Below are 21,907 nucleotides of genomic sequence, written 5' to 3'. Positions count from 1 at the left end.
CAACACATTAAATCAAAGTGAATTAAGGAAAAATGGTAAGGTCAAATTCCATTCTGACTTTATTCATCACTAAAGCTGCTGATGATCTGTTAGCAGGTTTACCTTGTGCGTGGCACTGGCTCCAGCTCTCAGTAGGTACAGGACTACCTCCATGTGGTTGTTCTCACAGGCCTCCATCAGTGGAGTCCGTTGATCCTCATCACACATGTCCAAGTTTGCACCAGCCTGAAGTCATTCAGGTTAAAATTGTGTGAGTACCTTTCTGGTATTGTTATAATGTGAAGATCTAAAACAGTTCCGTTTCCTCTGGAGTAATACAGCATAGGGCTAGTTTGAAATATAATCTTACTTGTACAAGCATGTGGCAGATGTCTTTGTATCCTCCCTCACATGCAGCATGCAGAGGGGTGCGTTTGTTCTGAGATTCCATCTTAAAGTTCGGGTCGATACCGTCCACTGGAAGATAAAGGAAGGAAAATATTACATTACAAACAGGAGATGCATTTATAGAAAAAAAGGAGGAAAATGGGTACAGAAATCTGAGCCGTTTCTAAAAGGCCTGACTTGGGTTTACATACCCAGCATGTGCAACACCTTCTTCAGTTCTCCCTGCTTGGCAGAGAGGTAAAGTTGCTTAGGGTGAAAACGCAGCTTCTTGGGCCTGATCAAAGAAAGCACAAAATTAAAATGAATTTAGGCTTGTAGGCTTGTGGTCATTCTGATGAATTAAGGCAACGCTGTAGTGGCCCCGCTTACTTTTCTGTGTCGAGAGCCACCAGTATGCTTTCTAGAGTTTCTCTGGTTGGTCCTGGAGTTAGCGTGGATGGGGCTGTTGTTGCCATGACGGTCTGCAGGGGCGTCGTCCTGGACGACCCAGGTAGAGCAGAGGCGTCGAGTCCATCTGAAGAACGAATGGACAGTGAACTGTCGGCCCTGCCACTGACTTCAGCCCCTACAGCCAGACAAGAAGAGCTGGAAAACAAGTGAAAAAAGTCTTTCAGTTGCGCAGCGTGAATAATTGTACTTTGTTCTGAAAAAAATAAATAAATAAATATTTAAACGTTTTAGATACGAGATACCACTACATGCTGTATTTTACCTGTCAGTGGTGGTATCTGCTCGACCCTCCGGGGCCCCAGGTGTGGCAGGCCCCTGTGCGGGCGCAAGGGGGACAGTGGATGTGGTGTCGGCCTTGGCGATGGTGACCTCCTTGGCTTTGTTGGCCTCTTCTCCGCAGTGTGGACAGAAGCTTTGACCTTTCAAGACTGAGGCACAAGCACGATGGAAGCGGTGAGAGATACTGATGTCTGGTTGGCACTCCATGAAGGTCCCCTACAGAGGAAAAACAAAACGTCCCTAAGAAAACTGTGCAAAACGTGGTTTCAATCTGAAATGATTCAATTTTGTGATTAACTTTGGACTACAGTGGGTGAGAAATAAATTGTCCTGTATAGTAAAGCCAAGGTGGCGCCAGCTACAGCTGCCTCTGTGTGTTTGTGCACATTGTTTTGCTTTGTCTTTTAACACAGGATATTGCAATTTTATCAGGAGCTCTTATACCAGAGAAGAGTTATGAATATTAGAGACTCAGCCCCAGTGGATTTATTTCCAACCTATGTCGCTACATCAGTGGAATTACTGGACATTCTGGTCAAACGTGCCGTCCTTTGTCTCCAACAAAAAAAATGAATGAACTTCAGGTGCTAATGGTAAAAACAGACTTTTCTTCATCTCCCGTCCTTCCTGTCCTTTCCTTCCTTCCCTTGCTTCACGTAAGCCTGGCTATGTGGACTGATACAGGACTGGCTTCCAACTCTTTGGAGTGGATCGCCACACAGAACTATCAGGGAAGAGGAAAGGCAGAGGAAACTGTTTTTACATCAACAGCAGCAGGTGCAATAATATGACTGAGTTCAGCGACACTATTCTCCTGATTTGGAATCATTCTTCATAAATTGCAAACCATTTGACTCTCCCAGTGAGTTTGCCTCATTTGAACCTTTGTTGGATATACCATGACCTGGATGACTGAGAACCTTCACAGACATATTTGCCTCATTCATTCAGGTCGGTGTGTACCATCAACCATTGGCAGCCACACAGGATGCACAGCGCATGCTTGCCTACCAGATAATGTGTGTGGAGCAGACCTACAGGACTCCTTAGTTATTGTCTTTGGCGACTTGAACAAAGGTAACCTTACCCATGGACTCCCCAAATACAGTTTATTAAAAGTCTAACCACAGAGGAGAACATAATGGATCACTACAGTCACTAATGCTTATTGCACCGTCGACCGAGCAGCCCAGGGCCTGCATACGGGCAGAAATTAAAACTCTCTAAACCTGTTGGGTTGTGTACCATCACACACCAGGGTGCGTTACAACAATGACAAGCCCTGCTTAACAGTAAAACTGAGACCGCTAAAGCGGAAGAAGGAGGAAGCATTCACGCACGCACACAGACTGTCTCACAGCCATTTTAAGCCTCATGCGTTGCATTAACACACCTCAATGCACATTTGTATCTTTACACTGTGCCTATTAATACACACCTTCTTAATGCACAATATGTACAGTACAGCTTAAACACAGCTTATCGTATTTTTCATCATTGTTCAATTTCCTGAACTTATTTTTATGTTTATTGTAATAACCACCACATCAATTTCCTCGTATGTGTGAACACACAGGAGTTCTGATTCTGATGAAGATATGTGATGACACTGTATGGACACCACCACCAAGTTAAATGGTTAATGAAGACACAGAAGGTACTTCTGGACCTTTGCATGACCCATAACTGTTAAAGAAAGACCGTCATTTTTGTGTCTGCACTGCAGGAAATGACAATTGTTCTTGTACAACTCAGTTCTTTTTAGTTCCTACTTCAGAGTAAGTACGTTATCAGGATAAGAGGAACGTTGAACAATATAGGTGTGGTGACTGGCTGATAGCACCATTTGTGCAAAAAACAGTCAAGTGCAGCCTTTTGAGCCCAAATGCAAATGAAAAAAATCCCTTGAAGATATGTAGCTCTCAAAGGAGCTTCCCAGTTGGACCATTACCGTGAGAGAGCCATCAAAACAGTTCAGTCTTAAACAAGCTAGAAAAATTAGTTCCCAAATTTAAATGTTATTTATTGGATCAATTCACAATATAATGATTTGCTCATGGATACTTTAACAACAAGCATGTTTGCTGAAAAAGCATCTCATTTATGTAATATGTCCAGTTATCTAAATGACATACATGATATTATTTTGGGCTAAGCGTAAATGACTCATTTCACTTGTCCAGGAACGGTGGGCTTTTTGTTTGCTATGACCAATTACAGAACAATGTATTGTGTAAATTGTTCAGACAAAGGCTGTCAGGTAACTGTAGTTATCCCAGTAAGATATGATTTAGATGCAGCGGCAGGCCTGAAACTGATTGACTGTGTACTCACGGCTCTACAGAAGAAACCACAGCCGGGACAGCACTGGTGCTTCACCATGCCGTTGCGGTGGTCCTCACACAGAACTAGCAGCTGAACAGAGTTGGAAGGACGCATCATTTCATGTTTTAGCACAGCACTCTGGCAGCGAGTTAGCTGTCCATCAACGCTCTCTGTGGCCATGCACTTCCTGTCCGCCAGAATGAGAATCTCTCGACTCTTGGGGGTCTCCATGCGGCAGCTGCACAGTGGAAGCTCCTGAGCCTCCTCGACCACTGACCCTGAAGTGTCTGAAATGTACCAAAGTTTGACTTATTAAATGAACCGCAAATATTAATATCTAATAGTTCCCAATATGTATGGAAATATCCCCAAACCTACTGAGTGGCATGACAAGCAAACAGTCTGCAGCTCTAAGTGAGTTTCTTTAACAACACCACAACTTTCTGGTAACATGTTGCCCCACTTTGTCAATTGTTTTAATATATGAATGTTACATATTGCCTTTTAATGGCTTTCTTCATTTCTTCTAAGCTTACCTTTGTTGTGTGAAGGCTTGCTGAGGTCAGCAGGCTCTGGTGGGAGAATCTGCGTGAACTCCTTGTCATCACGTTCCTGGGCCTGAGCTGAAGCCTGAGGCTGAACAACCACCGACTCTGGATCGGGATCTGGATCTAGGCACAAGGACATTAAACACTAAGAAAACACTAAGAATTTCCAAAAAACGTTGCGTAAGTGAAGAAAGTGGAAAATGTAGAGACAGTGTCATAATTCAGTCTTGGTGGAATGTTTCTAAGACAGCTCAAGAAGCAAAAAAAAATTATTCTTGCTCGGCCAAGCAATCAAAGAACGTAGACATTTAGAACCGAAAACTGGTGCAACCAGCTGACACTGTATGTAGAGTATAAGTGAACGGAAAAACGTGACACATTTTGTACTTGTCTGTCAATATAACTGTCAGGGTTTAAAGTCAAGGCATTGTTACAAAACAGGGAGCGTTTCCCTGCCAGGACAATTGGTTTGGGTTGCTATGAACACAGCATTTGAACTGTGTTGCCACGACTGCCCTGTGAACACGAACCGAACCAAGGTTGAATGCAACGTTGTAATTAGTTTGAACTGAATTGGAAACAACATATAGATGTGAAAGCATCCTAACATAGTTTGAAATGTAACTGATGAATGGAGGACTTCAAATTTGACATGTCTAATGCAGCACAAAATCTTCAGATAAATGAATGTAGTTACAACAGAGAGCATTTCCTGTTTATATCATTCATCATGAGCACTGCAAGTTAGTGGCTGATGACTGTAAAGATATGAGCATGAGGGACAATGTTCACCTTTGGCCTTCATCCTCCTTTTTCGTTTCCTGGATGGCCTGAGCCAGGCGCTGTCTGCTTTTGTTTTCTTTTTCAGCTTCTTCTTCAGACCAGATTCTGTGCTCTGAGACATAAGGGTGAAGTTCAGAGATTATTTCAATACAGCAATAATTAGATATTTAACTGCACTTACATACGTTTTGTCTTTATCAAAAGAGGCGGTATGAGATGAGATCTAATACTTTGATGTCGTTTAGGTAATGATGGTGAAAGGGTCTTACCAAGTCAGACTCTGTGCCCTCCTCCTCTCCCTCTTCCTCTCCAGATTCTTCAGACTCCTGCTCATCCTTCACCTCCACCAAGAAAAATCAACAGCATTCAATACAAAGTATAACACATAGGTGACACAATACCATTACCTAGATGAAAATTCAAGACTTTACTTCACAAATAAGCAACCTTTTTGGACAATGACAAAACCTGGGGAAAATGGCTTTTCCCAGACAGCAGAATTAACTTTCGACTCAAAAGTCGCTTTGTGTTTATTCCACATTCACAAGTAATAATAATAATAATAATGCATTTTATTTAAAGGCGCCTTTCTTGGCACTCAAGGACACCGTACATACATTCATAAGAAAAAACAGCAGAAGAATAAAATATATATATAAAAACAACAAAAAAAAAAGAAAGGCAGAGCAATTGTCATCAGGTGGAATAGGCAGTTTTAAACAGATATGTTTTGAGTTGTGATTTGAAATGGGGAAATGAATCAATATTTCTGAGTTGGGGTAGTAGTGAATTCCAGAGACGGGGAGCAGAGCGGCTGAATGCTCTGCTCCCCATGGTGGTAAGACGGGCAGTAGGGACAGACAGATGCATGGAGGAAGAGGATCGTAGAGAGCGGGAGGGAGTGGGAACATGGAGGAGATCAGACAAATATGGGGGGGTGAGGTTGTGAATGGCCTTGAAAGTAAACAAGAGGACTTTAAATTGGATGCGGAATTGAACTGGGAGCCAATGAAGCTCTTGAAGGACAGGAGTGATGTGGTGAATGGAGGGGGTTCGAGTTATGATGCGGGCAGCTGAATTCTGGACAAGTTGAAGTTTATGGAGGGATTTGTGTGGAAGGCCAAAGAGGAGAGATTTGCAATAATCCAGACGGGAAGTGACAAGACTGTGAACAAGGATGGCGGCAGTGTGGGGGGTAAGGGAGGGGCGGAGACGATTAATGTTACGTAGGTGGAAGTAAGCAGACCGAGTAATGTTATTGATGTGGGATTGAAAGGATAGTGTGCTGTCAAGGATGACACCCAGACTCTTAACCTGGGGGGAGGGTGAAACGGAGGAGTTGTCATTACTAAAAAGCTGTCGATTTTGGATAGAGTGGATTTGGTGCCAATGAGGAGGACCTCAGTTTTGTTACTGTTTAGTTTAAGGAAGTTTTGGGTGAACCAGGTTTTTATTTCAGAGATGCAATCAGTAAGGGAGGTGGGTGGGAGAGTGGACGAAGGTTTGCTGGAAAGGTAGAGCTGGGTGTCATCTGCATAACAGTGAAAATGAATATTAAATTTGCGGAAGATATTGCCAAGGGGGAGGAGGTAGATGATGAAGAGTAGAGGCCCCATGACAGAGCCCTGGGGCACACCTGAAGTGACGGAGGAGGGGATGGATTTAAGGGACTTAAGTTGAATAAACTGAGTGCGGCCAGAGAGGTAAGATGTGAAACAGTCTAAAGGAGTGTGGGTGATCCCAATGGAAGACAGCCTGTTGAGGAGGGTGGTATGACAGATGGTATCGAAGGCTGCACTCAGGTCGAGGAGGATGAGGATGGTGAGGAGTCCAGAATCAGCTGCCATAAGGAGGACGTTGGTAATTTTGACAAGTGCTGTTTCAGTGCTGTGGAGTGGGCGGAAACCGGACTGGAACTGTTCATACAGGTTATTATGGGATAAGTGAGAATGGAGTTGGGAGGCAACTGTTTTTTCAAGGATTTTGGAGATGAAGGGAAGATTAGAAGTGATGGACATTTGATCCAAAGACACAAAAGCTTTATCATATCACCATGATCATATCATCAAGTAACTCAAACTTCCTTTAAGAGTTCCTCAAGTTGTGCAAGAAATCACCACAAGTGATGTGAGATGGGAAAAACATCTGATCTCAAACCTGAGCAACGGGTTCAGACGCTTCCTGGACAGCACTGACGGATTCTTCTGCAGGCTGCTGACGTTCCTCCTCCTCAGACTCCAGATCTTCTGACTCTTCCTCCTCAGATCCATTTCCCATCTTCTCCCCATTTATATTTTCCACTTCTTTAGTCTAAAAGACAAGAACAAATAAAGTTAAGCAAACTAAAAGCTGTGTAGTGATGAATTTTGGCATCAAATGTCCGGTCAGATTTAAAAACTATTTTACATAAATAGATACTTCTATAGACTGGGTCTTTGATGCTTGTCCTTGCTCTTGTTTCTTTTGTTAAACCCTAGTGTAATAATTAATTTGTCAGAATTGGCATGTGTACAATATCAGCATCTGTGTCTTTATAATATTCCAGACTTCCAGCCATTTGGGACGACCAACATGTATTTTACTAGTAGTCTTATAAATGCCCACATTTAAACAGCCATAAAACCATGTATTTAACCTGGCCTCTCACAAACGGTGGCTATTCCATCCACATTTTTATGTATTCACCATTTCAACTTTTAGAGCCACTCGGGTACAAAACACAATTAGTTTTTTTTTTTTTAAACTGACAGGAATTCTGTGTCTTCAGGGTCGTGCTAATACATGGAGACCAGCAAAGTTTTTGCATAAGTTGTTTGGCAACATATATTATGTTGATAACATAAATATAAATCTGATTATTTATGGTGCAACTGATGAATTGAGGACAGTACAATTAGTAATGTGTGAAAGTGTGAATAAACTAGGGTTTCTAGGGTGCACTTTAAAGGCTGACAAATGAAAGAATTTTGATTTGTTCCAAACTGGGATTTCAGCCAAGCGACTACATGAACTGTATAACTTTGCGTTTTAATGAATGTGAGCAGGGCAGACCTGTGGGCTCTTGGCAGACTGCTGCAGGTCCTTAAACATTTCAAGCATAGTCCTCTGCTTTAGCACTTTGGTTTTCTTCTTGGGAACCAGGCTGTACGTTCCCATCCTCCTCTTCTTCTTACGGAATGACAACCCTCCTGAGTAAGAGCCTGCACAGCATGATAGTACACCACACATATTTACAGCAAACTGCCACCAGACACTATGCTCTGCTCTTATTTCACTTTTTTCATAAAGTATGTTACAATTTGTTATGTATGAATGTATTCTGTCTAACCTAGTTGGTGCTTGGCTGGGGCAGGAGCTGGAGAAGTAGAAGGAGCTGCAGGAGCTGGAAGTGGTGGAGGTGCTGGTGAAGCTGACGTAGCACTTTGTGCTGAAGCTGGCGTATCTGGTGGACTCTGAGGTAGATGGTTCTGCGCAGATGACTGCTGTGAGGATTTCTGCACATCAGGCGCAGGCTGAGTCTCCATTTTTTCCACTTTGGCACTCTTTGCTTCTCTTAATTCCCTGTTAAGAAGCTGTAGGGGACAAGAGCCAAAAGCATTTAGAATCAATATGCAAAGTCCTGCTTAGATTTAAATCTAATTCGTTACTGGGTAAGGTTTGTCTTTTCTTTGGTTTAACCATTTTTCAAAGTTTTTATGTCCAGGATTGTGTATCCTGCTACAAGAAGTCAGTGAGCACACAGCTTTACAATAAAAACAATCCTAGTCAAAAGCTCAACATTGTTCTTCTTCTTCTATCAAAATTATATAGAGCCAATATCAACATACTGTATTATTTTTTTACTGAATAATTATGTAAATTAATATTAAAATAAATTGTAATACAAATAATAAACTCAATTATTAACACATGCATCAACTTCATTATTCTGTGTATGAACTGAGCATAGATTGTACTTATCTTGATATACTATTTGTTCAGTTCATATTATTATATCAGGTAGTACACATTATATAACTGATATGCAGGTTTGCACAACTGCTGCTCTTGAGAATCATTCATCAAACCAAAACACACCCTAGCTCATTCAACAGTAGCTTAAATGTGACCACATCACCACAAATTGCCCAAATGACATCAAATAAATGAAACTGGTTACAAGTATATGCTGTAGCTGAATAGAACAGTCATGTTATGGCATGGTTAGATGCGTCTTTCTACAGTCGACACACCCCGTTAAGGTTTCATGAATAACCAAACAAATCACATCAACGTGTGCAACCTAAACTTCATTTTAAAAAAATATAACCAATCCTATGTCACTGAAACCAAAGGGACACATTGCAGATAAAAAGAGCTGAATAACCCAAGTTAACCTAACCTGAGTGTGCACACACTTTAATAAATTATTATACGTTGCCTGTGTTGAGGATCAGATTCAGATACAGCTCCTTTCAAATATTACACACCTATCTTCACCTGGCTTTGATTGACTTTAAATAAACAATCTGTCCCTATATGATTTTTCTGATAATCTTTTGAATTCTACAAAAAGCAAAGAGCTTAAAAAGTATCAACAAGATCTCATTGTTGAAAGGTAACTCTTGGGCTTCAAAAACCTTTCCAGGGTAGTCATCAACTAGTGGAGAAAATATGGTATGACTGTCACATTACCAAGAACAGGATGTCTCTCCAAAATTGATGAGAGGACGAACAGTAAACTGGTCAGAGAGGCCGTCTTCTTTCTATTCTTCATCTGTCTGGGCCATGGGGTGCAAGGGGGTGGGCAGAAACAAGCTTGTCTTGTTGACAAAGATAAGTGGGGGTGATTCTTTTTTTGTTTTTTTTATATATACATTTCTGATATGATTTATGTTTTTGATTTATCATTTTTGTCAGGCTACCTTTTTGCCTGAGAGCATAGACTTTGTATATCCACTGCAGTGAAACTGAAACCTAGTCCAACATATACTCTATATGATCATGATCATGATCTCAGTATCAGTACATGGGCTGCTGATGATGTGGCAGATTATAAAAGTCAAAGGTACTTCTGTATTTTGTATACCTTTTTTTTTGTTTGTTTATTTTTTAAAATCAGACTTGTGACAATCCCTACCTTTTGTGCCGGGCTGACAGCAGGTCTGGACATGGTCTTGCGTGCTCTGTGAACGGTAACGGGTGCTGAAGCCAGGGAAGGAGATGAAACGGTGCCATTTTTAGTGTCTGATGTCCCCTGTCCCGACGTATTTCCTGTACTGCGAGCAGTCCTTAATGCACCTGAAGTCTGTGCACACCCTGACGGTGAGGCAGGACGGGGTTTGGTTGTGTGTCCCCCTGTCGATGAGCCCGAAGGCAACCAGTTAGCCCTGTGAGGGGAAACTCCCAAACCTGGCGAAGCAGCAGCACTGCCTTCCTGCTGTTGCTGCTTAGTGAGAAGGAATCCATTGCTTCCAGTCACAGAACCGTGCGGTAGCTCCGTGTCTGACGTGCCATTTTCGTTTACCAACTGTACAGTCTTGTTGTTGCCTGTTGTCAGGCTTTTGTGCCTTGTGTCGTCACATTCTGTGCCGTTTAGCATTGCCTCTGCAGAGGGGGAAGAGGCCAGCCTCGCTGCTACCTCTTTGTCTCCATCTGTGCACCAAAACCAAGGATATCATACAAATTACAAAGTAAATCAATCCTCAAAATAAAGCACTTTCAACTTTATATAAACCAATACCTGACTTCTCCTCTCCATTGCTTGTTGGATCAGGTCCCTCCTTCTTCGTGGATGCACCCTTATCCACACTGCCCTTGGCTAGACCAGCAGGCTGATGAAAGAGAAAACATATTTGAGGGGAAACTCTTGATGTTGCCATTTAGTTTGAATTACAAAATTACATTTGCATGTTCAGTTTGTAAAAAAGTTGAGAATAGTGTTCCCAGTGTGCTCCCAAGGCCAAACGTAGCGTGCTCTGGTTTTGTCTGACTAGACCAGCACCCAAATATACTCAGTTCATAATGTCAATGCAAAAGCAATTACTAAATGTGTTAATTAAAAATCAATTGCCAACATATTCTATTTTTATTTTGGAATTGTTCTTGCAGAAAAAAAAAAATACTAGGTCTGGTTTTAACTTCTTAAATGAGAGGATTTGCCAGCAACAAATCACATCTCTAACCTGTAATAACACCCAGATTAAAGCATGAATATCTGTGAATAAAACCACCTTCATTTCATGCACTGTGTAAAAAGACTATAGAGTAGGCCAAGAGAATGGGGGCCGCCCCTGCGTACCTTCATTGTCTGGCTTCTCCTTTTCTGTGCTATAGCCAACCAGTAAAGCGGTACATGCCTGCCACAGCGTCAAAAGAAATCTCAACCACCCATCAACCGCCTTTATATCTCACAGAGGCAAACACCAGGAAATGTTTCAGTGTCTCTTCCTCTCGAGCAGACTATCAACCTCACACTCAATAAAAATTGCCCTTAAGGACACAAGGCCCAAGAACAAAACATCAGGGATCAACACTCTCTTTCTTTTAAGGTCCAACTCTACTCCTCAAAGTAACCCCTTTGTTCCAGACCCTTCACTCAGTTTTTCAGCTCATACATCAATGGGAAATGGACCTAGGTCAGTTTGACCTTGAAGAATGGCATAACCAGAAGGGAAGAGAAATGTTTGCACTGTACACAAACTCATGTGAGGCTCATTCCAGGCAGACTAAATGCAGACATACAGACTGTGTGCTGATTGAGGCAAGGGCCACATGTAGTGAGAAGTAAAAAGCATGTACTGACTCCAATTGTCTCAAGAAAGCGAAGCAAACACTTTCTCTTCAAAGCATCCCAATCAGAAGACCTGCAAGAGACAGACCACTGGCTGAATCACTTTAACAAACTGATTCAGCCAGTTATCATAAATTCTGTTCTTCAGGGGCTCCAACAGTCAAATATACAGATTTGACAACCGAGACCCCAACTAATTGACTCATCAAGACAGCCTTTCCAAATTATTCTCCCATCACGTGTTCCCGAGTCACTGAGCCAGACACAAACATGCACCTTGTCAAAAACAACAAGGTGAGGCCAAGAGTTGGTCTGTGAGCAAAACGGAGGCAGTCTCCCAAAGAACACCTAGTCTGGGACAATCCTCTGTGGTGTATGATCTGCACGAAGGAATCTAGAGGACACACGTGAAGAGAAGAAACCTTTAGTTCCTTTTTTTCAATGAGGAAAGGCAGTTACAAGAAAACCACCAGCCTGATCCCTCCCCCTAGTGGTGAAAAGTGGAACATACACAGTGGAGACAGAAAGGAGAGGGGGAAGGGAGGCAGAGAAGGCTGTCTGCAGATCTCCGCCATTTCGCAACCAGATTGTTTACTGACACAGCGCGGCCATTGCAGCAGTTTTCCACTAGATGGTGACTGATGGGGTCTGGAGGCTCGTGGATGGGGATATGTGGCCTGCTGAACAAAGCTCCAAATGAGAAACCAAGGCTATGAGAGCTGATCAGGAGCCTTTAGTTGCTCATTAAAAATGGAAAGATGTTAGAACAGACCCAAGCTTCAACCACAATGGCAAAAATTAGGCCCCAATGGTTCAGAGTTTAAATTCCAGACTGGACCTTTTGTGAAACTGCAAATAAGCGGCCTATAATTACTAAGAATAAGCTGTTAGCAGACTACATCTGATATTTCTAATGCTATAAAATATTCAAATGGCTCAATCATTCACTGTCCCTGGTATGTGGCAAGGTCTGAGCATTCGCACTGATGACCTATCTTTAGAACTGTTGCAAGAGGCCTTAAAACCACTCAGAGCTACCTAAACACAAAGCACAAACATATTACACAGTCTGCCGTTTCACTGCCAGGGAAAAGTTCTAATCAGCAACACCCCAATGGGTTCAGATAAAAAACTACACCACTGCCTTGCATGCAGCATAGGATCCCTTCAAAATGAAGCATCTATTTGTGTACCCTCGTTCCCCACCCCCGTCAGATGGTTTCGTTCGAAACTTTTTTAGAGGCCCGAAGAGACTATCCAGTTTCTCTGAAGACCAAAGCAAACCGTGAATATAAGTCAGAAAATACACAATTCACTGTGAATGAAACACACCCAGTATGAATGTGGCCCGTCATCCTTCCTCTCCCCTTTCATTTCCTGCCACTTCTCTATTGTTCACCAATCTGATAAAGGCAAGAAAATATTAAACAAACTAAAAACAAGTATGAGACTTATTTGTATAAAATCTCAAACTATGTCCAAGGATATACCAGCACTTAGTCTGTGACTGAGACGTGCAAGACATGACCGGGAGTCACAAAAGCTGCTCAATCCAGCAGCTAGTACAGAAGATCACACCATAGCCTAATGTTACTTCCTTTCAAATGACAGTAACTGATGCCTTATTTTCACATATATTCCTGATCCCATAGCCTGGGCTGAACATAGATTAAGTCTTCAGGGACTTCATTGTGAGAGCAGAGAAGAGGAGGAATACAAGAAATAGATACAACAAAAATGCAGTTTAAAAATGAGGTTAGTTTCCATATCTTCAGACTTATCTTTCTGTATCGAGAATGACATCATATTTGTCGTGCTGTGATTGCTCTAAATACAGCTGTTGTGCAAATCCATGAAGAGCCCTTTCCAACCACAGGATTGAGCATGCCGTGCTCCAATCTCTTTTTAATAAAGCAGCACTGCTACAACACAAGAATCATTGCTCCTCGAGACCAGGTCCTCGATTTCAGGCATCAAGAGCAATCAGTTCCTGATAATGCAGCGGCAACGCAACTTACAAGCTGAGAAACCCTCCAAAGAGAAGACAGAAAGAGCTCAAACCAACTGACAACAAGTTTGCTAGAAAATGACTAAAAGGAACTGGGAAGCAAGACTATGCATCTCCTCAAACCATTCAAAGCCACCCAAGGATGAACAGTATAAAGCTAACATGTCTTTTCCCTTGTGTGCCTCCAGGAAGCATCATACCTGCTTTCTTCTCATGGCCTCCAATGAGAAGAAGAAGGCGTAGGAGAGGGAGAGAGAGGGAGGGAGAAGAGAGAGTGTGTGTTTGAAAGAGATGGGGGGTGAGAGAGAGAGAGAGAGAGAGTGGGAAGGGGGGGATAGAAAGAGGGAGAGAGAGCGCGAGAATGTGTCGAACAGATTGTTCCTCTTTTCCTTTTCTTTCCCCGCATGCACATTCACCTCGCCGGTCATGTGACCTGGTGGCTCCCTCTGTCGGTCCTCTTCTTCAGAGAGGCTCCACGGAGCATGCTCAGTCCATTCAAACAGTAACGCCACTCCATTTGTTTAAACTGGAAGACCTCATTGCCAGTGAGGATAGCCACAGGAACCAAGTCACCATGCATCAAATGTATAATCAATGTACATCCAATAGACGAATTATTAAAAAAAAAAAAAAAAAAAAAACATGTACAAGCTTCATATTACCAAATGCCAAATGTTCTATTTATATAATCCTACTGCTGCATTCTCCATTCTACTATTTTGTTGTTCCTCTGCCCAATTTTTCCCCATTGGTCATGTATTATTATTATTTTTTTAATTTAAAATGAATTATATTTTGTATTACAGAGGGAATACATGTGCAAATACATCCAATTCAGAAGCCCCAAGGAAAGAAAGTGGAGGTAAACGATCAAAACAACCAGAACCAAACCACTTTCCATCAGACTACATCAGCTATGTAAATCACAGAAATGAAGTAACAGGCTGAACTGCCATTAAGTACAAGTCTGAAATTAGTTCCTTTAATGTTGTACTACGCTCAGAAACAACCAACCTGGGATAATTTGTCACTACAAAGTTTGTATATGATCATCTTCCTTATCTTTGTACTCGACTTCATTGTCATTGTGATAATCAGCTCTTAATCAGAATATATTCAGTCCATAGAGTCTTCCCAGTCCATTGAGTCTTCCCAAAAAAAAGGACAACCAAGAAAAGGAAGTTGAAGTGAAGAGAGCTGTGGAGCATGGAGGCCAGCAGGATTAGATTTATAATAGGGGCTACTTATGATGTGCTGCCAACTCCCCAGAACCTAAACCGGTGGGTAGGTGAGGATGCTGCCTGCCCACTGTGTGCTTGTGTGTGTACGCTTAGTCGTATTCTGACAGCTTGAAGGGTTGGTGTTGCACTGTATTGGCAAATTATATGTTTCAAATGACTAGCTTTGTCTGTCCAACTGTCCCAAACATGATAATATTAATAACAGAAAAATCTTTTGGCATTTGTGCTAAATTAGTGGTTGAGAGAAACTGACAGATCAGTGCTTCACTATGCAAAACAGTTTTGTTCCTCGGGGGATATCTTAGACGGGAATGCAGATGCCATTGGCTTCTCCAGTTTCGCAACCAAACAATGACGACCTATTCACGCACAAGACACAGACAGGCAATGACAAAGCCTCATCATACAGGAAAACCTTAGGCCTACAATAGCACAGTGCAACACTTATTTAACTATGACATCACAAAAGTCTTCAGTTGTGTCCACTGAAGACACACTACCAAAATTTTTCATTACAAAAGTATCTATCCAAGCTCACACAATGAACCAATGGGTTAGATGTCTCTCTTCATTGGCACAGGGCCAGTGTTGAATGACAAACTATTCCCTGTAGCCATCAGCAGTACCAGTATCTGCATTTGGTGCAAAAGGGAACAGGAGTGGCACTGCCAGAGTCGTACCAAATGAGCTCCAGCAGGCCACTGGTGTGAATGTTTCTCACCAAACAATCAGAAACAGGTTTCATCAGGGTGGCTTGAGGGCCCGACATCCTCTAGTGGGCTCAATGTCTTCTAGTGGGTCCAACGTCCTCTAGTGGGCCCTGTTCTCACTGCCTGGCACTGTGGAGCTAGACTGGAATTTGCCACAGAACACCAGAATTGGCAAGTCCAACAGTGGCGCCCTGTGCTTTTCACAGATTTGAGCAACAGACATGAAAGGGTCTGGAGCAGCTGTGAAGAACGTTATGTAGCCTGTAACATCATTCGACATGACCAGTTTGGTGGTGGGTCAGTGATGGTCTGGGGAGGCATATCCATGGAGGGACGAACAGACCTCTACAGGCCAGACAAGAGCATCCTGACTGCCATTAGGTATCAGGATGAAATCCTTGGACCCATTGTTAAACCTAACGCTGGTGCAGCGGGTCCTGGGTTCCTCCTGGTGCACTATAATGCCCGGCCTCGTGTGGCAAGAGTATGCAGGTAGTTCCTGGAGGATGAAGGAACTGATACCACTGACTGGCCCCCTTTCTTGCCTGACCAAAATACAATAAAACACATCTGAGACATTATCTGTCGGTGCATTCCACGCTGCCAGGTTGCACCTCAGACTGTCCAAGAGCTCAATGATGACTTGTTCCAGGTCTGGGAGGAAGTGCCATTTTGAGTAGCTGCAATGAAATTTCAGTAAAATGGGCTAGCGTGACGCAGGGGTCACATTAACCGAATATTTTCCGCCATTTACCTTTTTTTTTTTTTTTAAACTGTGACAGAAAAATCTGAAGGCCATCTATCATTTAGACAGATTGCAATTCACACCCCTGACCACTTGGTGGCGAGTGAGCGTATTAAAGGGGAACTCCGGCGCAAAATGAACCTGGGGTTAATAACACATGTGTACCGAGTTCGACCGTTCTCTGGTATTTGTTTTCATGCATTTGTTTTGTTAGTCAAATGTGACCAGTTTTCTTGCAAACCGCTATTTAGCGTATAACGCTAGCCTTCGGGGCACACCGACACATAAAAAGAAATCGCTATTTCTATACCACTAACAAGGCTCACAATATCACCACACTTACACGGTAGCATAACTAGGGTCTCTACATGTAAACCGAAGCATTGAGAACTTTGCAAGTATACAGGCAGTTTATTAAAAAAGGAACACAGTACCGTTCGCATCGGGCTCGCATATCCAGGCGGGCGCCATCTTGGGGAAACTGAACTCTCTTTCCTATGCTCTCAGTGCTTTCTTCCGGCAACAGACACTTCAGTGTGTTATTAACCCCAGGTTCATTTTGCGCCGGAGTTCCCCTTTAATTGTCTCGTCTCTAATCGCAGTATGCATACCAAACATCACAGAACTTTTATCAGTGCATGATTTCCTGGTACACCGATTACACTGACACACACGTCAGAGCTCGGCTAATCATAGACCGACATATATACAATATATCTGTATACATATGTATGTGTCTATGGGCTAACGGCTAACAAATTGGAGGAATCGGAAGCATGTTGCTATGACTGATGGAAGGCAAATTTTATTTTAAAAAACTACCTGATGGATTCAACCCTACGGTGCCATATACAGTCAATGGGTGCCATCTAAGAGCTGTTAGCGGTAGCAGTCCCGGTCCGAGTACGGACAAGACGTGTAAATACTGTTCCGAAAAAGTACTTAAAGTTAATGGACATTAAAAGCTATTGAATATGTCATTATTATCATTTTAAAAAATTAAAGTGACGGGTAAAATAGATTATGACAGGATTTTTATGACCCTGTCAGTCACAATGACAGACAACGAAAAAGTCTAGCGCAACCTCTGGCGTGACGCATAATTTTTTTTCACTTTGATTTTCTGGGTGTCTTTGAATTCGGCCCTCTGTAAGTTGATGATTTTCATTTCCATCAAACGATGTGGCATCAGCACATTACCCATTCCATATTGGTATAGATATCCAGTATTTTTCTTTCCCTTTGAAATCTGATGTAATTTCAAAGTGTTCCTTGAGTTTTTTTGAGCAGTGTATTTATAATTAAATCAGGTAATGTAGACAATTTTCATCCCTTCAGTTTTAATGCTATTTATGTTATCAGATACTGACTACTCCTGAACGTAAGCAGTGTTAGCAGCTACAGCTGTTCTGTGCTGCTTAACACTCGGCCTCTGTTAGCCTTTCCTAGTTTAGCATTAGTATACAAGCCTCCGCTAGCTAACTAGCTAAATCGGAAAGCCAGAGACACCTGTTCATCGGTTTTGCAGCACATCTGATACAGTTAGCAGAGCCAGGCAGGCCATCTATTTTTTTCTTGGACAGCAAGTAGGTGTTTGTTTATAATTTAAGCGACTCTTTCATGCAGTCAGCAAACACACCTATATATACATCTCATTAAACAATAAGAAGTGCCACATGACGCCAATATTCTGACAGGTAAGGAGCGTGTCTGTCATCGTCAGCCTTATTGGTTTATGTTATTTTTATTCAAATCAAATATTAACCTGAATCAATCTGCTAACAATTAATCATTAACACTGACGTGCACCAGTGCTGTAATATAATCATTATATTTACAAGATTATCTGTTGCCTGGCCATTGTAAAGGAAAACAACTTTGCGTTACTATACGACTGACATGGACAAATCACTGTTGATTTGAGAATGGATTGTGATCTGGTTTAGTTTTGTCCATTTAAATATGCCTTGACATGCTCATGGACATGTCTAAAACTGACTTACTGGCCATTTGTGTGTTTTGCTAACTGTTTTCATTCTCATATTCTGAGAGATAGATTCTCATATTTTGGGAGAAGATTATTTTCTTTGTCTGATGAGAGCTGTTTATCAGGTTTTGAAAGTCTACATGAGTGATACCTGCTTATCTTTGGACAACTTCAGACAGCCCTAGGGCAAATTCTTGAAAGTACTTGCCGGAACGTAGCCCAGTGTAGGCAGACTCAACTCTAACCAGAATATACGTCTGGTAACAGTCCATTTGGATTTCGTTATGTGACATGTTTCAACCAGTACAGAGGAAATAATGCCCCTGCACACAACTGGATAGTCCTACAACCTATCAGAGAAATAAAATCAACTCAACAACACAGAGATGACGTGTATCACTACGGCGCTGTTACTCTTCTGTCTTTCAACGCTTAAAGCCTGCCCAAATGATTAGATGGGCCCAAAAGATCTTTTCCGGAGCACAATCAGTTCTCAACGGAAAGGATCCAGACCAACTTTATACTGCAAACAGAAAGTAAGGTTGGCTCCAGGACAGTGGGAATGTGCAGTACACCACACTACACTGTGTAAGAACTGCAATTTGTATGTAAATACAAATTAGTTTTCATAAAGTGTACTATATCACATATCCAACAAAATCATGATCATACTTTATGGAAGGCTTTCCTTAAAGGGGAACTACTGTTTTTTTACAACCTGGACCTTATTTCTGGTATAAAATACTGTCGTTTACTCACCCATGTAACTTTTGTGTAATTTATATTCCCTCGGGAGATATTTAGATCTGCGTATATCCACGTAGTGGGAGTGACTGGGGTACCAAAACGCAGCCTCTAAATAACGCTGCCGCGAAACTCGTTCATTTCACCAATATTTTGTTATCGTACGCTAGTGCTATTCCCTGTTGAGTCTGGAGTTACTTCTTATCATCATCCAGTGTCTGCAGATGGACCTACCCCGGATGATGTCTTCTCTGAGTGCCGCGCACACCCGCGACAGTCGGCTTGTTTATCTGCAATTTGCTACTGCTAGTTTTTTTGCAACATGGCTGAATATTTTTTCCGACTCTGAGGTTGTGGACGAACCACAGCCGTAGCAAATAAGGTCCAGGTTGTAAAAAAAACAGTAGTTCCCCTTTAATGGATGGCCATAACTAGTTTTTGCAATTATCGTAAAATATTTGTGACAACAGTCCTGTTACACGCAGTCATGTGACAGCACGTTATACCAGAGGCTTCACCTCAACAATGCACTTCTACTTTTGAAGCCCAAAGCAATGCTCGACATTCATACAAGGATGTTCTCCCACTGTGTCTCCTGCCTGAATGCACACACAAACTAAATGCTAAATGAAACATACACACATTGTACATAATGTGACCAGGAAATCAGAAACACCTGTATATCAAAGATTTACAGTTTATACATTTTAATATAAAATATAAGAATTACTGATTTGGTAAATGGTGTCATTTGCATTTGCAGTGTCGTTAAGCATTTAATGTGGAAGGACTTGATCTTTATGTGCTCCTACTCTGCCCAAGAGCTATATGTTTTAATTATGCAAATGAGTTTTGTTTAAACTAGGGTTTCAATAAAAAAATCCTCCAGTTAGACAACTAGTGGCGCTGACTTGTTTTACTTTCATATTTGCTTACTTAAGCTTTTAGTTGGGTCGTGATCTACACATTCTTCCTACAGCTATGGTTGTCACACAGGAAGTAACATATTTCCCTTCTTCTTCTTTTTTTTTTTTATTTTTTTTACTTTAATGGAGAACTCATCATCAAAGTCTTGTGGTTGGCCTAAACTTTGAATGGATTTGACACATTTCTAGGTGTCAGATATGAGGGAGAAAAGCATCTGCCAGAGGAAAACAGCAAAGCATATTTCTGCTTGATGGAGCCAGCAATACTGTGCCAATCAACTGATCGGTTAAGTAATCAATGGTTTCGGCTCATGATTTAATCTATGAAATCTCCAACCTAGCATTACAGCATTACAATTCTGTCAGCTGGGCAAGTGCATTCTGCTTATGTATTACATAAAACACAGAAAAGGAGTGCTTTCACTTCCATTATGGTGGCCAACATTTTAGAGATCAGAGCAAAAATACTCAACTGGCAACACTCGGAGGAATGGGGAGACGTGTATTTTCCTTTCTTGCAATATGGGGGAACTGAACTTTTGAGATAAAACGCATTGAAATCAACCTGCGCGCAAGCGGAAGTGGCAGCAGAGCTCTCACCTCTCTGTGCTACACCTCAACACTCTCTCGGCACTGTTGATATCATCACGGCACTGTTCGAGCGACCTCTGCCGAACGGGACCCAACACTATCTCCTAAAGCTACTGAAAGAAATTAAACAAAGACTGAAGCTCCGGCACATTTGCGCTCGTCTGTGTAGTTGTAGCCGGGCGACCGGTCCAATCAGGGCATCTCTCCCAATGAAAGCTTCCTTCACACACACACACACACACACACACACAAAAAAAACAACACAATGCAACTGAAAATAGCCGGCCGTGGACTGGTTTTCACCGACTGGCAGTGGTAACAATAAAAGCAGCTAACAGATGCTGCAGCAGCAAAATAAACCAAGATAAACGTTTAGCGTGATAAAACGATCATGCAAATAGTAAAGACGATTTCAGATCTGGCGCCATATGTATGCAATGAGACTGCCTTCATTTGACTGCATCAGTTATCCAGTAGCTAACAGACAGCACAGCACAGCGAAGATGACATTATCCCACGAGGATTTAGCCGCATTGTTCCCAATCACACATGGATAAACCCCTGCGGTTTAAAGAAAACAGTCCTATAAATCAGTTTTTGTGAGGATTTGAAGTGTGCATAGCCTGCTCGTTAGCATCGCCGCTAGCTAGCTAAACAACTCTGTACAAATTAGCCACCAGATGAGACGGTGACACACACCGCGGCTAAAACTATGAATAATAAAGGGTAAAAAACGAACGGCTGTGGGACTGGGGTTTATTTGAAACCACTAAAGCTGGACACTGGTGAGATAAGCGGGACCATGTATGACCAACCCCCGGCACGGAGCTCACAACGCGCCCGGACGGATCATTCATGTTCCGGGGCGCAGCATCTTCCTGCACATTCAGTTGCCCTCCGGTCCAGCACAAAAGCAAAAGACTACGGGCTGGCAGCAGGCAATTTACGACAAACCGACACTTCGCCGCCGACAGTTCGCCCGTTTACAGGGGCCGTTCTGGCGGCCGGGACGGAACACAATTTTCAAAGCGCGCAAAACTGCGTGAAAGTAAAACAAGCTTGGTGTAGATAGAGCTCACACACTCACCTCGGTTCCAACCGAAGCCATGGTGCCTGCCTGGACGTTAACTCCGCCCATCCGGGATTACGTCACATTTATTGATTTGCAAATAGTGTAATACCACACCTGAGTTTGTCAATAATAATAAGTATAATAAAAATACTAATAACATATTAATTGTACAATAACTGTAAAATGATGCAGTAGCTTAAATACCGCATTTAAACTAGTTGTCCTAGGTAAAGGTGTAAGCATCCTACAAGCAAACTACATCCTCCAGAATGATCATACAGTTAGGTTGCCACATTCCCTATTCTGTTTCAACATCAACTCAACATTAGAACTGTCATG

At 42.2% G+C, this 21,907-nt stretch overlaps 1 protein-coding gene across 2 annotated transcripts in view; it reads right to left on the bottom strand.

Annotated features, from left to right (window-relative positions):
- The window catches only part of ehmt1b (euchromatic histone-lysine N-methyltransferase 1b), a gene marked incomplete at its 5' end in the record, with an annotated part of 30,262 nt that extends 8,628 nt beyond the window's left edge, over window positions 1-21,634 (bottom strand). The window contains 15 exons of one of the 2 annotated variants that reach the window (XM_084572560.1): window positions 103-225; window positions 350-456; window positions 579-661; window positions 757-972; window positions 1,100-1,332; window positions 3,451-3,728; window positions 3,978-4,112; window positions 4,782-4,884; window positions 5,042-5,113; window positions 6,930-7,082; window positions 7,824-7,972; window positions 8,101-8,344; window positions 9,892-10,406; window positions 10,495-10,585; window positions 21,584-21,634. In XM_084572560.1, the coding sequence (XP_084428686.1) occupies window positions 103-225; window positions 350-456; window positions 579-661; window positions 757-972; window positions 1,100-1,332; window positions 3,451-3,728; window positions 3,978-4,112; window positions 4,782-4,884; window positions 5,042-5,113; window positions 6,930-7,082; window positions 7,824-7,972; window positions 8,101-8,344; window positions 9,892-10,406; window positions 10,495-10,585; window positions 21,584-21,634 (2,553 nt within the window). The remainder of the gene's footprint in view (window positions 1-102; window positions 226-349; window positions 457-578; window positions 662-756; window positions 973-1,099; window positions 1,333-3,450; window positions 3,729-3,977; window positions 4,113-4,781; window positions 4,885-5,041; window positions 5,114-6,929; window positions 7,083-7,823; window positions 7,973-8,100; window positions 8,345-9,891; window positions 10,407-10,494; window positions 10,586-21,583) is intronic. The other variant, XM_084572561.1, reaches the window with a different exon arrangement.
- Between the last annotated feature and the right edge of the window lie 273 nt (window positions 21,635-21,907).

Source organism: Chelon labrosus, assembly GCF_963514085.1.
Source record: "Chelon labrosus genome assembly, chromosome: 22".
NCBI classification, from domain to species: domain Eukaryota; kingdom Metazoa; phylum Chordata; class Actinopteri; order Mugiliformes; family Mugilidae; genus Chelon; species Chelon labrosus.
The sequence above is the reverse complement of the archived record's forward strand: the minus strand, read 5'-3'. Positions and strand labels throughout refer to the sequence as shown.